The sequence below is a fragment of the Motacilla alba genome, chromosome 4 (genome assembly GCF_015832195.1).
Source record: "Motacilla alba alba isolate MOTALB_02 chromosome 4, Motacilla_alba_V1.0_pri, whole genome shotgun sequence".
Classification (NCBI taxonomy): Eukaryota; Metazoa; Chordata; class Aves; order Passeriformes; family Motacillidae; genus Motacilla; species Motacilla alba.
Genome location: NC_052019.1, coordinates 28,027,784 through 28,042,618, shown reverse-complemented (window position 1 = coordinate 28,042,618; position 14,835 = coordinate 28,027,784). Strand labels below are relative to the sequence as shown.

Here is a 14,835-nt window from a genome sequence, read left to right as displayed (position 1 = left end):
CAAGTACATTTTCTTTTCTGGATTGTGTACATAAACCACAAAGAAGTCACATCTGTCCAAGATTGAATGAATTTGCAAAGATTGAAAATTATTTCTGTAACAGAAAGAATAAATATACCAGAAAGTGTTTTTCTTCAGTAGGCACACATATATTGTATTGGGGTTATAACTCAGAAGTACCAATATATACTTTTGTGTATTAAATTTTCAAAAATTTGTACTTAAAACGTTACCCTCATAAACATCTCTTTGGTACTGATGAGTCAAAACATATATTCTTATATTCAAGAATGAACTGTACACTTCACTAATGTACAGTGTTATTTCTAACATATGGATATGTTATTTTTCAAATCCCTTTCAGTTGTCAGTAGCTGTAGTCATAACATGGAGATGGGAATGGGGGCAATGCTGCCAGGGTGGCTGTGCTCAGGTGTACCAGGTATAATCTTTAGAAAGAGAACATTCACCACACCAGGCCACCCTTAGGCCTGCAGGTCTCCGTTATCTTGTGGTCAAGTGATCCTAGCACTGTAGAGAATACATTTTCAATACACAGTTTGTACTAGGTATTTTGGTCTTTTCTTAATGTTTAGTATATTCAGTTTTATTTCAGCCATTACATTAATTTCACTGTTTAACTGTTCCTCAAACCTATTAATCATTATGACCAATATGGCTCCAGATATTGTGCCACCATGTGCTTAAATTTTCCAGTATATATGCTATCAAGTTAATATTTTAATTATTTATTATGACTTTTTGTTCCTTTTCTCAGAACTATCATTTAGATTTAATGAAAACCACACATAAGTGTTAGAATAAATGGTCCATGCAAACTAAAGTACTTCAATTTATGCTATAGTTCATCTTAACCTTGAATATTGAAACACATCAGCATATGAAAATTACATAGTTGAATCTAGTGACCTAATCTGTATAATCTTCTTTGTAGGATGCTTCTGATAGCCTATGCAGAATAGCAAAAAGACTAAGACCAAACCTTGCATTCCTGAATTTCAGAATAATTGAATATTTAAGGGAATCCAAAAAGTTTATTTAGTGAGACATCACTACAGTGTCTTCTCATATGGGTTCATTAACACCCACCTATCAGATTTCCTTCTTTTCTTTCACACTTCCTCCAGTTTCCCGTAATTTCTTATCTACATTAGACCTGAAATATGCCTTTTGCAGCCAAGTACAGTTGCCTGTTTAATTAAAGAGTTCATGGATACAGAAAATTCTTCATTGTCTATAAATCCTAAATTTTTAATTCGGCTGTGTCAACTTAAGCTGTCATTTGCTGTCTTGACTAAGACCTGTTGGAGAATTTTATACATGACAAGTTCATATCTCTATATTTAAGGCTTGTATGAGTATGTGATTTTTTACCTCATGCCTACATATTTCCCACTGAAAGTTTGCTCCTTCAATTTAGTCCTTTGTTTTGTACATAATCTGTGTTTTCTGGCTTGCCCTCCTCTCCCTTTCCATCTCAATGTTCAGATTAACAATACAGTCTGATGAGCAAGTGAATGGCAGATCCTCGTTAGCAAAAAGTGTATATAAAAAGAGTACCATTTTCCATTCTTATCACATATATTAGGCTGATTCAGTTTGATTCTTTAATTAGTTAGAAATTGGATCTACTTTTAAACAATAGAAAACTAGTGTATTTTTCTCTATACTAAGATGCACATGACAAAGCAATGATCTGGGATTTCTAAACCTTAAGTATTTAGAGAGCATGAGGCTGCTCAGCACTCTGCTTTCCATGAAATAATATTTCTCTGAGTAGCAGCTGCCTTTTCCATCTTGCAATCAGTCAGTCGGTCTCCTACAATGTTTCAGGAATGAATGAAGGCTTCGGTTTTATTTGTGCCTATTTATCTGCTGAGGAGTGAGACTCTCAGAAAGAGTATGACTGGTCTACATTGCCTTGATGCATGTGAGGTATTAAATGGCTTATCTCGTACCTCTCACAGCAAAACAGATTAGAGAAAGACCATTAATGCACATTAACTACTGTCATCTAGCAGCAGTGTTCCCTAGAAACATCATACTGTTTAATTTTTTCTCTTGCCACTTCTTCCCTTTTCTTTAAACACCCAATAACATCAGGCATAAAACAGTAAGTAGTTTAGGTTTTTTTGGTGTTGGAGGACTTTTCAGCCATGAATTTCAGCTTTTAGCAGATCAGAGGACAGAAAATGTGTGTCCTCAAATATGTACACTGAAATTCCAAATGTGTTGAGATACTCTGGTGGTATATTTGGGTTCCTGCTTAACTAATAGATAGCAATGGTGCATCTCTAAATTTTGTCTTTCATTTATAACCCTGACAGCATATGTACAAGGTAGATTTTAATACTGGCTTTAAACCATCTTTATTAATCCTCTTCAACTCAGGCTTCACCAGGGTGTAGCTATAGGGATGGGATTAAATTGGACTTACTGCAGCAGATATCACCCTCTCAAGAAGCCAGTTCAATTTTTCTCAGACACCATATCCTAGTACCCACATTGCTCACCAGATGCTCTGGGATGCATGCTGGGACAGGACTGGATGGCTACCATGCAGGATTATGATACCAGATAAACCTGGATTGTTGTACATCACAGTGTGATGTTTGTAAGTACCAGTGGAAAAGCCTGCACAGCTATGCTTAATAAAGATCATTTCATTTAATGAGCACAATAACTGAGCCACATTGCATTGTAATGGACACCAGAGTAAGGTGCTCTGGGTTAAAGTCTTGGAGCAGTGTGCTACAGAACACCTGCAATGATAGATTGTAGAAGTGTAGCTGTCCTGACGTAAACAAACAGAAAAAGTATTGAGCTTGCAGCAAATAACATGATAAAGTTCAAGAGATTTAACTCCAGCCAGGTCTCTGACACATAGGTGCTCTGATTTTTTGAGTTAATTTTTGTTTGAATCAAAACATGTCTTGTTTTGTTTAAAGTATGTAAAAGTATAAAGAGCTCATCCTGTATTTTGATGGACTGCCTTACACCCATATCTTCTATTTTGAAGTGCCTTTTATTATTGCATATATGATAGTCTAATGTCTCCAACCTCCATAGAAATAATCTTTTTCTATTCTTCTTTGGTATTCCAAATATATCAAGATGTGCTGGTTTTGGCTGGGACAGTGTTTATTTTCTTCACAGTGACTGGTATGGGGCTGTGTTTTGGATTTTTGCTGAACACAAGGTTGATAATGTAGAGATGTTTTTGTTATTGCTGAGCAGGGCTTACACAGACCCAAGAACTTTTCTGCTTTTCATACTGCCACGTCGGGGAGGAGACTGGAGGTGCATGGGAATCTGGGAAGTGACACAGTTAGGACGGATGACCCAAACTGACCAAAAGGACATTCCCTAGTCTATGACATCAGGCTCTCTATATAAAGCTCCTGGGGGAAGAAGGAATAAGAGGAAGCACCTTTGCAGGGCTGATACTTGTGTTCCCAAGTCACCATTATACGTGATGGGGCCCTTCTCTCCTGGAGATGGCTGAACACCTGCCTGCCCATGGAAAACAGTGAATTCATTCCTTATTTTGCTTTGCTTGTGTGCATAGCTTTCACTGTTAAACTGTCTTTATCTCAACCCATGAGTTTTCCAGCTTCTACCCTTCCAACCTCTTCCTGATCTTTCTGGTGGGGGAGTGAATGAGTGAGTTTCTGTGTGGCGCATGGCTGCTGGCAGGGGTTAAACCATGACACAAGGCTTACTGAAAGTCAGTATTAAAAGTCCAAAAGGCCATTCAGATATTTTTTTAGCTCTATTTGTTAAAAGTTATCAAGAACTGCTGATTAAAACTATGTGACATTACTGGCTCCAGTTTAATATCCTGTTGAATTACTGTGGAAATTGGAAGTATTTTATCACAGTCATGTTCTGACATCAATTTTAGATCTTTCTCCAAGTACAGAACTATGCTGAGCATTATTTAATACAAAAGATAGCCTTATACTTACATAGACCTTGCATTGTTAAATGCTAGTGGATTTTTATACAATGCTATTCTATTGATAACTCTACTGTTACTACTTTAATAATGGACCTGTTGCCATTTATTTTTTCTTGATATGAGAAGTGAAAGATTATTTTTAATTACTTGTCACTCCATTCATTATTATGTCCTTTGTTTTCTTCCCACATTTTACCAGTTCCTAGTTTCTAGTTTGTTTTCAAACTCTTTTTTTCCCATCTGTCATTTTATTTTCGTATTATATTTGCCATAATTACTTCCACATTTACTCTCAGCTGAGCTGAGTGTTTTAACATGTATAATCTTTTTTTTCAGGGGTATTTCTAGCAAAACATTATTAAAGTGTTCCCAACACCATCCACATTTCTTACATAAAAACTATTTCTGCAGGAGTTGTGACTACTAATTGTCTCAGGTCTGTAATACTGGACTTTCCAAGCAACATTGTGTCTATTTGTGTCTAAAAACATCATTTCTTTGTTATGTAAGTTACAGAAAAAAGGTAATAATTTGCTAATAGTAAATTTTAGTTTAATAATTTATTTGCTAAATAATAATTTTAGTTCTGTGATCACTTTCTCTATCAGTCACAATGTGAATTAAAGCAGGCATTGTGACATGCAAATGTCACCTTTGCCTCTGAGATTCTCCCTTTCTGTCCCTTTTGGTGAGTATTTCCTTCCACGACTGTATGATTACTGTGGGAGCTGGAGAACTTACAGTGATGGGGAGTTGTAGTGTTTGGGGCTACTTTCAGACTATATTACCTTCAATAATTCCAGTCATTTACAATGCTTCTGCTGTGTATGGAAACATGAATATGTATCAATCCCTGTATGGAATTTTATCCAGACATTTTGTTTTTTTTCCAGCCTGCTGTTCCTGACTTCTCTAGGGCAGGAGCTCAGTAGTGCTTCTGCACTGCTTTGCTGCCATATACCACTTTTTTATCATAAAATAATACTTGTCTCCTATAGAATAAATAAACCCAATGCTTTCCACATTTCTTTAGGTTCTTCGCATGTACTGTGAACATTCTGGTACAATGATGTCAAGTTGGCTTCATAGATTTTAGATACCATATAAAAACACTAGCAAGTATTTAAGGAACTCATCTTTTCCTAAGCTTCAAGCATCACCTCCAGAGCTTAATGTCATTTTGATTTGTTACCTGTCTTCTAGAAGTTCTTAGTCTGCTCCTGTGATAATGACTGATTTTACTTTAGTTCTTATCTACTCTTTCCATAAATAAAAAAGTAAATTCTGAGCAGCTGGACACTCATCTTTTTGTATCAGTAGAAGACATGCAGTTTTCTGCAAATGTAAGTATAAGTATTGGAGAACTCAACAAAGATTCATTCATGTTACTGGTATCTACAGTTTCATACTGCTTCATGTTATTTCCAAGCCATCTTGAAAAAAAACACAATAGTTTTAATCATACTTTATGTTCAAAAACAAATGGGAATATCTTGATGGCCTTCTTAATAAGACTTTAACCTGAAACATTTCCTCCTCTTAATTTGGGTCAAAAAAAGCTCTTTATTTTGTGCATATGTCTTTGTAACCTCATTTAATTATTCTCTGGAAGTAGCTTTGTTAAGCCCCTACAATTTAGCACAGTTCAGCACATATTTTCAACTGCTTACAGGAGCACACTGGGGAATGTGCTTTAATATCACTTCACACTTATTAAAATACAAATTCTGCCAGAGCAAGTATATGCTGCTGCCATGAATGAATAAATGTTAATGATAAAATGTAAAAGTGAAAATTCAACCTACTCAAGAATCTTGTCTAAATGTTTTTGTATAATAATATTTGTACCTGAATAAACGTGTCGATGAAGTAATTGCATATATTGTCATAATGACTATTAATGCAGAAATGACTACACAGAGATGAAAAACAATAAATGCTGACAGCTTTGTTACTTCTAAAAAGAGTAATTTCTAATATATCTTTATAATATTTCTAATAAAATATTTCTAAAATTTTAAATATATTTCTAAAAAAATCCCAGCTGCCTCAAAGCACTTCTTTAAAATATGTGTCACTGCTGATAGAAATTCATGTATTCTTTTTTTCTCCCTCTTTTTAGATATTTTTAAATGCAGATACAATCCGCCTGGGAAATCTACCAGTGGGGTCCTTTTCATCCTCCTCCTCCTTCTCCTCCTCCTCACCCAGCTCTTCAGCTGCTCGCCAGACTATCTATGAGCTCTGCGCCTGTCCCAATGGTAAACTTTACCTGTCCCCAGCAGGAGCAAGCTCCACATGTCAATCCAGTAGCAACATCTGCTTGTGGAGCTAGAATGACTCCGTTTTATCCTCACACCAGAATAGCCTTTTGTTACTATCCCTCTGCTTCACAGTTCAGTTCGGTTTCCCTTGTGACAAGTCCGACGCTCCAAACGGCCTGCAGAGCAACTTCTTCCACTGTAAGCAGGAGGACAGCGCTGCCTTCTCTTGTGGTTTGTGCTGCCACTCAACACAGAGACGGGGGAGAGAGACCCAGCAAACAATGTATTCTTCATCAGGAAACCTAGAACATAAGATCACCTTATTTTCCAAAAGGGACAATAACACAGGTGCCTTTGCTACTTGAAGTGAAGCACATAGTTTTAGATTTTTGCAGGACCTGGATATGAACTGCACATAAATATATATCTAGAGAGACAGAGAGAGAGTACATTAATTTACCCAGAATCTGATGGTAACATGAATTGGTTCCCCCTGTATGATAAGTAACTTTACTGTCTGAAAGCACAATTTTCCATTCATCTTTTTGGAAGTAAAATTTTATCCCTGAATTTTAAAATTTTAAAGCATTGTGTGATGCTTGCTTTACTAAAGAAATTCAGTAAATGGTTTTTAATACAAAAAGAGACAGAATTCCTCCCTGAGTTTGGTTTCTTTAAAAATGTGTTGTTACTATTTGTCTACAAAGTCTAGGGTTTTGTACACTAGGTAAATTTTGGAAATGCTCAGCAATTTTCCTTTAAAAGTTGAAAAGACGTGCTCTTTGTCAGATCTGAATGACCTTATATAATATTTTTGTGGCCATTGCATGAGAAGCAATTGCTTTAGGTAGAACTTACAGTTTCTAGAAAAGAAGAACAGGGTAAAGAAGGAAATTCTGATGATATGTTTGTTGATCAGTGTATTGCTCTTCACAAGGTTCTTCTAATTGGCAAATACAAAACCAAGGGAGAAATCTTCAAAGGTACATTTTGCCCATTTTCTGTCTATGTCTATCTGCTGCCACTTGAACACAGCATAAACATTGGTAGTAATGTAATGTGTGGTGCTGAGAAGCAGTGCACTAACAACTTGTATGACATTCACATTTATTATTCTCTTTTGTTTACCATATGTTGCTGGGGTTTCAAAGTAATAGTAGTATATATAAAACCACATATTAAATGACTTCCGGTATTAAAAATTATGTCAATATTACATTACCTTTACCAGTTCTCTGTTTAAATTATGCAGCCACATTTGCACTCAGATCTCACTACTGACTTTGTTTTTTGTAAAGTTTCATGTGGGATTTCTTTCTTGTATCAATGTTCATACTTATTTGGCTTGATTGTTGATCGAAATCTTATAAAAATGCTTTGGTATACTTCTGGAAAATTTGTCACAACATTGATTAACAAGAGCATCTTGAAACTTGCAGAACCCAGGAAAGTAAAATAATATTAAAATGTTTCCTATTGTGGAAGATGGCTTGATTGTATGAGGTAAGTGTGCTTTTTAATTCTATTATTTAAATTACATCACCTAGCTTGTATTTTCAGAGGCTTCTGAATTTAAGATCACCAATGAAATGAGAGCTTTTGCAAAGTAGTTCTAAAGCCAGGGGAGATGGTGCAAGGTGGGTATTTCTACACACTTTTTAAAAAATATATATCTAGAGGAAAAAAATTAAAACGAGCAAACTAATATGGTGATTGCCTTGGCATCTTGTTACCACCTAATAAGATTGACTTTGTTTTCAGTTCAGGTGAAATTCACTCCTTTGCAGGAGACCAGAACAAGATGTGTCAATGACTTGACTGGTGCTTGCCTTACCATTGGCCCTCTTCAGAGGTGTAAATTTTACCGCATAGCAAGAATTCTATATTTGCTGGTTTTAACAGTTAAATTAAGATGTTGAATTGATTGTATTATGTCTTCAAAAGAAGTCTGTCAACAGCTGACTTGTCTATTTGAGATTTTTCTTCTTTGAAGGAAATTATGCTAGAAAATATTGCAAGAAAATATATTAGAACATGAGGATTTTTCAGTTTGTAAGAGGGGCAAAAAGAATTACAGATGACAAAGAAGGTGACACTAAAACATAAAAAAGTGTAGCCATACAATACACTCTTATAACTGTAGGGATATAGATGTCTTTTTCTTATGCACACAAGTGAGACAGTCATGAATTTCAGGAGGAAAAGTATAAAGATATGTATGAGGACACATCTATGTGTATTCATTATCTGTGCACACCTACATACAGCCATTGCTTAAAAGATGAACAAATATCGTGACTAATCTATTTTGTGAATTAAAATGGGGCTTCCTACAAATTGTACACAGGTCAGCTAAGGAGTTTTTTTTTCTCCTCAAATAAACATGCAGGATGACTTGCAGATACTTTGTCATGAATTTTCCACTAAAAAAAGTCCTATTTGTTTGTTCTTCACCTTCTGAGATAATTTACCTGTTATTTGTTTAAAAAAGGTCTCTGTTCACTGAATGGAAGGACCTAACCTTAATAAATTTTACACCAACTTGGTTGAGAATAGGCAGGCAGGAAGAAAACTCTTTTGTTACTAGATTAATTTTAACAGCAAGACTGAAATAATTTGCCACTTTGTATGAAGAGAACTCAGAAGAGATATGTGGGTAGTACATAGGACTCCAATAAACCAACCCAGTAAGTTTACATAGCTCTGCACTGTCAGAATTTTCTTTATTGGGGTCCCATCAATATGAAGTAAAGCATATTTAAGAGCTTCAACAACCTATGAGATAGAATAAAAAGTTCTCATAAACTCTTAATATTCTGGTGAACTTCATAATATTGATATCTTTCTTTAAATCCATTGAAAACTGTAAGAAGGGAAGAAAAAAGTTTGTATTTTAAAAAGTATTTCTAGCCCACATGATTTCAAGGAGTATTTGAAAAGTGATTTCAATGCATTAACCTAAACCATATACTAAAAACTTAAGATGCCATCCTTATGACAGCAAGGAAATATCTGCAAAGACCTTATTGGCTACATGTATTTAATATATACAATAGATTTATCTCCTGTAAAAAAAACATTTGTGTCGTATTATAGGATGCTGTCTCTTTCTTGTTAAAAAAAAGAAAAAAAAAAGAAAAAAAAAGAAGAGAAAAGTAAAAGCATCAGCCAACCTCTCTGAGCACTGTCAGCTGTATGGTTTGTATTGCGGTTCATTCATTGGTTAAGTGTTAAGACCAAAGACAGACACTTCTATTATATCCAACACTATGACACTGCTGTTTCTACTAATTCTGTTGGAATGAAGAGATGAAAAGTTGTAATTACAACATGAAATGTAACATAGTTTAGATTTGTGCAGCATTTTGAGCTGTAGATTTTCACTTTTTTCCAGGGTTTAAATTTTTTGTCAGTGTCTTGCAATTACATTACTATTCATGTATATGGGAGCTCTTTTGGTGTTCCTAAGAAAACATACCAGGACATTGCTTCTTTGAAATGAGGTTATACTGGTTAACTTGCAAAACTGGCTTGACTGGATAAAAGAATTCACTTTCAAGCATTTTAGATACAGAGGGTTGTTAAGTCTGGAAGATAGAGCCATAAATGTCTAGAAGGATTTAATGAAGGATGTTTGAAATATTTGGTTGCTAACATAATGTATCTTTTAGGGGGTTTTTGTTTTATTTGTTTGTTTTTCTTTGTTTTTAGATTCCAAATAATTGCTAAATAAAAAAAAAATTAAAAACCCACAAACTTTGGACTATGGACTTGTTATCAGCTGATTCACTGTAATGCACATGAAAGTTGGATCAAAATCTGTGTTGTATGGTTCCAAACACTACTCACGAAAGGTCTGCTAACCATTTTTGTTTTGTAACCATCATGTTAATGGTTTTCTTGTGTATAGAAGTATAAAGATGGGAACTATTTTCTTACACATACTATGCAATATGTTTGTAGAACTGCAATATTACCAAAATTACAAAAGCTGTGCTTTTGTACTCTCTTGCTTTATGTAAAACAAATCTTTTTTCTATTTAATGGACTGTCTGTCTTAAAACTGTGGATAACATTATTCAAAAGCAGTACTATGAAAATTTTAAGATTTTTATTTTATTTACCTTTGATTTTTTAAAATGAAAAATAATAGCAAGGTTTTGGAAGTTGGAAATTGTTTTTTCTTGGAAAGCTAGAATTTTTTCAGCATGTAATTAACATTGTCTTCTGTACTTCTTTCATTTGGTCCTAGCATTTCCATCTGGTGCTACTATATAACTGTAAATAAATCTGATACATTAAATAGGAAACATATCAGAACTAATTTCAGAAATAATCAAATAGGAATCCTTGTAAGGGTAAGAAGAACATATAGAATGGATGATGAGAAACTTTTAGATTTTCTGGGGTTTTTTGATGGATTTTTTTTTGTTAGTTTGCATTTCCTTACCTCCGTCTACATTAGCAGCCTTGTAATAGCTTTAATTTGTTTTTTAATTGCTTTGTCCTCATACACAGACTATAGTACAGTTTTATTTCAAACATTTTTTTGAAAACAACAGACACTGCATTTAAATGCAGTACTTACGTGAAGAAAACCGAATTTTAAAGAAGTGAAGGCTTTATTTCTACAGCAACAATAGTAAAGTTCAAATTATGGTGCTGCCATATCATCTACCATAAAAGCATATTACACTTCTCAAGATCCTATGTATCTTTCTGGAATAAGCTTAAACTGCATATGCATGTTTAAACTGCACTTGTTTACAAGCCACTTGAGAATTACAGAGTCATGTAAAAGGTTTTGGGCTGGTGTCATCAATGCAGACAAATGTTCTCTGTGCTTACCCTGGACAGTGTCTAGCCTCACAATGCCTAAAAAATCAGCAATTTCTGTGCAAGAACAACAGTTGTCTACAACTATCAGAAATATGGGATAATATATCAGTAATATATAGACTGATAAGTTTCAAGTGACTAAAAGACGATAGCTGATGCAGCAAGAAAAAATATTCTTAGCCATTTCACTCAGAGTTGGACAAGTTCAATCTGGGGAAACTACTGCCAGTAAAAGAGAAATAGAAAATAAGTCAAAAAAATCCACCATATGCATCATGCTGATTCAACACAGCCCACACTGAGATTAGAATTTAATACAAGCTCTCTATGTAAAATACAGCTATGTCTCCTCTGAAACGTTGAACTGAGCTTCAGATTGAATGAAGTATGTTGTTTGAATTTGAAAGTATTATTTGATCTTTCAGCAATACATTTCTTATACAGGCCAGGACAGGAATAGTTTCAGAAGAGCTGAGGTAAAATCTTATGCTGTATATCCAGTCTGATCAGAGTCCATTAACCACAATAAAATCTAGCCTACTTAACTAAGAAAAAAAAATTGAAAATTGAAAATTGAAGGTTTTGCTGAGTTTTGGGAAAACTTTAAGTAGATTTCGCCTTTTTAAGGAGTGTCCAGCTCTATAAGTGTCTTCAATTCTGACATGTTTCAGCAGTGACAGCAATGTATATTAAAAAATTTGGCCTGGGGCTAACCAGCTTCATTTAATGCGTGACTTGATCTGAGAAGTAAAAGCTGCTTTTAGTCGCATGCATGCCTCCTTGTTTGAGAGACTCACAAGGGAGAAGTTCAGCTTTCAGCATCACCTAGAGCACAATGCAAAGTAGGACTTAAGCATAAGAGATGCATTACTGAAGGCAAGATGTATTGTTTTCTGTGCTTTATGATATTTTGAGAGCTACATACAGTCATTCTTTACCACTGAGAGATCTGCATTCTATCACAACAACTAATTTCTAAGTATATATTTCAGAACATAAATTGTTTTCTTTCTAGGGGACGTTTATTCAGTTTTCTTGTCCCAAACACTGCAACAGTTAGTAAGTCAAATCCTCCTTCTTAACTCCCACCCATGTTTAACTCTTCAGCTGAGCTTCGGTTGTCCCCTTGAGTATCCTCCTTTCTTCACAAATAACTAAAATATAGGCAACAAAAAGTTTTGCTGTCTCTTTATCAGGATGCTTCCTGTGTTACTTACCTAAACTGTGTCAAGGGGAAGGTTATTTTCTTTGTGACAGCAGAAGTTATATAAGGAAAACACACATAGGTAAATATCATTTTTAGTCTATCTTACTAGAATGACACCTCTAGAGTAAAACATTTTAGACTAAAGGCTCCTTAACAACTTTTGATATCTCAGATTTTTTGTCATTCAATCAATGTATTTAAAATACCATAAAATAAAAATGCAAATTTTCCAATGCTGTTACATTTTTTTAAATAGAAAAGGAATCACTGCACTCATTATTTGTCCCTCTCTACCAATGAGCTGATTTGCTTTTACAAATCTGAAAGGGAAAAACAGAGCTAAAATGTTAAATAATATAAAGAGAACTATTTAAAACACCTATTAATAACAGAATATTGTTCCTTTTAGTTCATGACTGATGTTCTCATTCATCCTTGTTAAATTAATGCTCGGATTTCTTATACAGTGGCAAGCCTTTCTGTTATTTTGTGTATTCTCTGGAAGGTAGGAAACTCTTGATGATAATGGAAATAGAATAACTATACAGTATTAAAAGAAACATCTGTGATGATATTCCCCATGTTACCATGGAACCCAACAAGATATGGGGGCATTTACTCATGTTGGGGGAGAGGTTCATCTAACGTATTTAAATGTCGTGAAGAAAATAGTCAGGATGCTTTCCAGCTCCATGCTGCCCAGGATAACTGAAACATGGTGCTGCAGTAACCTTTGAGAGACAGACAGAAAGGAAGTGGTTTTCTGGATCTGCATAGGGATGTGTAGGACAGTGACGCACAGGCAGTAAATGTAAGTCATGTCACAACAGTAAAACCAATCAGAAAGCTTCTCCCTAAGCCTCAGAGAAATGGAAAGAAAGTCAGGTGAAGATGTATAATAGATTCCTAGAATTATTTGGGTTGAAAGGAACCTTAAAGGGCATCTAGATTCAACTACCCTGCCCTGGGCAGGGCCACCCTCCATTGAACCAACTTTCTTAAAACCCCATATCCAACCTGACCTTGAACATTTCCAGGGACATCCACAACTTCTCTGAGAAATCTGTGCCAGTGCCTCACCAATCGAAACCTAACCTCATTAAATTTAAAGCCAGTAAACCTTGTGCTGGCACTACATGCCCTTGTAAAAGGTCTGTCTCCAGTTTTCTTGTAGGCCACCTTTAGGTACTGCTCTAAGGTCTCCTTGGAGCCTTCTCTTCTCCAGGCTGTACAACCCCAGTTCCCTCAGCCTTTCCTCATAGAAGAGATGTTCCATCCCTGTAATCATTTTTGTGGCCCTGCAACAAAAGATCTGACTCCAACAGATCTGCGAATCATTTTTGTATCTTTATATGCTTGAAATTTTCTTTGTCCTTTATTTTCTTTGCTCTTTTAAAAACCAGCATCAGGAAGGAGAAAAGCGGTAACCTAGGTATAAGTTTTGTGCTTCTCAAAGAGAAAGTGACAGTGAACTCTCTGTTTGAATATGTATCTCTGTTTATGGAAGAAAGAGGTGAAAATGGGCCAGTACAGTAGGGTGGATTCAAACCCCAGTACAGTCAATAGGAAATAATGACAAACTCTGTGTCTCTGGATTAAGTTTTAAATGTTCATTGAAGCTTTGTACCAAAAAAAAAAATAATTGTCATAGTCCATGACTTTTTATAGTGCATTTCTAAAATGTATCATTAACATTAGTGTAATTTTTCCTCTGCAAATTGTTCCAGCTTCTAACTGCAAGTATCACTTTGACTCCCCCACAAGGAGAACTCTAAATAATTGTTCAGTCTTCATCCATTTGTCAAAACCAAATTAAAAAATTACAAAATGTTCAAAATGAATCGTAAAAAAATTTTAAAAAATCTCCTGCCACTGCCTTTTCATATTTTGGTTCAGTGTTTTCCTTGCAGTAGAGGAGTTGCCCTGTTTCTGGAAGCAACAAATTTGATATTCCTGGCCTTCCCACTCACTTTTAAAGAGTTTCTACAGACCATGCTGCTTCCCTTTCCTTTTGCACAGGAGAGGAAAATTAGGAAAATTAATTCTTTCCATTGGGTTTTTGGCTTGATTTTTTGTTGCATGGTCTATCTTTACACTTAATCCCTGTTTTTAACTATAAAGGGAAGAGAAACCTCTAATGGCAGCTACTAAGACTGACAATATTAATTGCAGCATGGGGTGAATTATTGCTCAAGATAGTAATTACTGCTATAGTAGAGCAAAATGCAGGAGGAGGAAGGGAGCATACAAAGAAAGAGCATGGAAGGAGAATAAAGGTATGGGAAAAGAGTCAAAGACTGGTATTAGAACAGGTTTACTGTTTAAAAGGGAAGAAAATCCTAAATAAATGTTAAAATTTCTTTTTAACTCTCTGACCTTGTCAAATATATCATGCCAAAGTGCAGAAAGCAGGGAAAAGTTCCAGGATAGCATTGATTCAGAAGTCCTTTTCAAGACCAGAAATGTACTATTCATAGGAACAAGACAGTGAAAACAACATCAGAAAATTTCTGTTGCTTCTCTGGCCTTCTCTGCGAAGATAG

General features: G+C 35.1%; 1 protein-coding gene across 9 annotated transcripts in view; it reads left to right on the top strand.

The window, feature by feature from the left end:
* Positions 1–10,002, top strand: part of SGCZ (sarcoglycan zeta) — a 391,151-nt gene extending 381,149 nt beyond the window's left edge. For 8 of the 9 annotated variants that reach the window (XM_038136643.1, XM_038136642.1, XM_038136644.1 and 5 more), the window contains 2 exons: positions 6,105–6,243; positions 6,379–10,002. In XM_038136643.1, the coding sequence (XP_037992571.1) occupies positions 6,105–6,243; positions 6,379–6,611 (372 nt within the window). In that variant the 3' untranslated portion in view covers positions 6,612–10,002. Of the gene's footprint in view, positions 1–6,104 lie in introns of all 9 variants that reach the window. The other variant, XM_038136649.1, reaches the window with a different exon arrangement.
* The last annotated feature ends 4,833 nt before the right edge of the window (positions 10,003–14,835 follow it).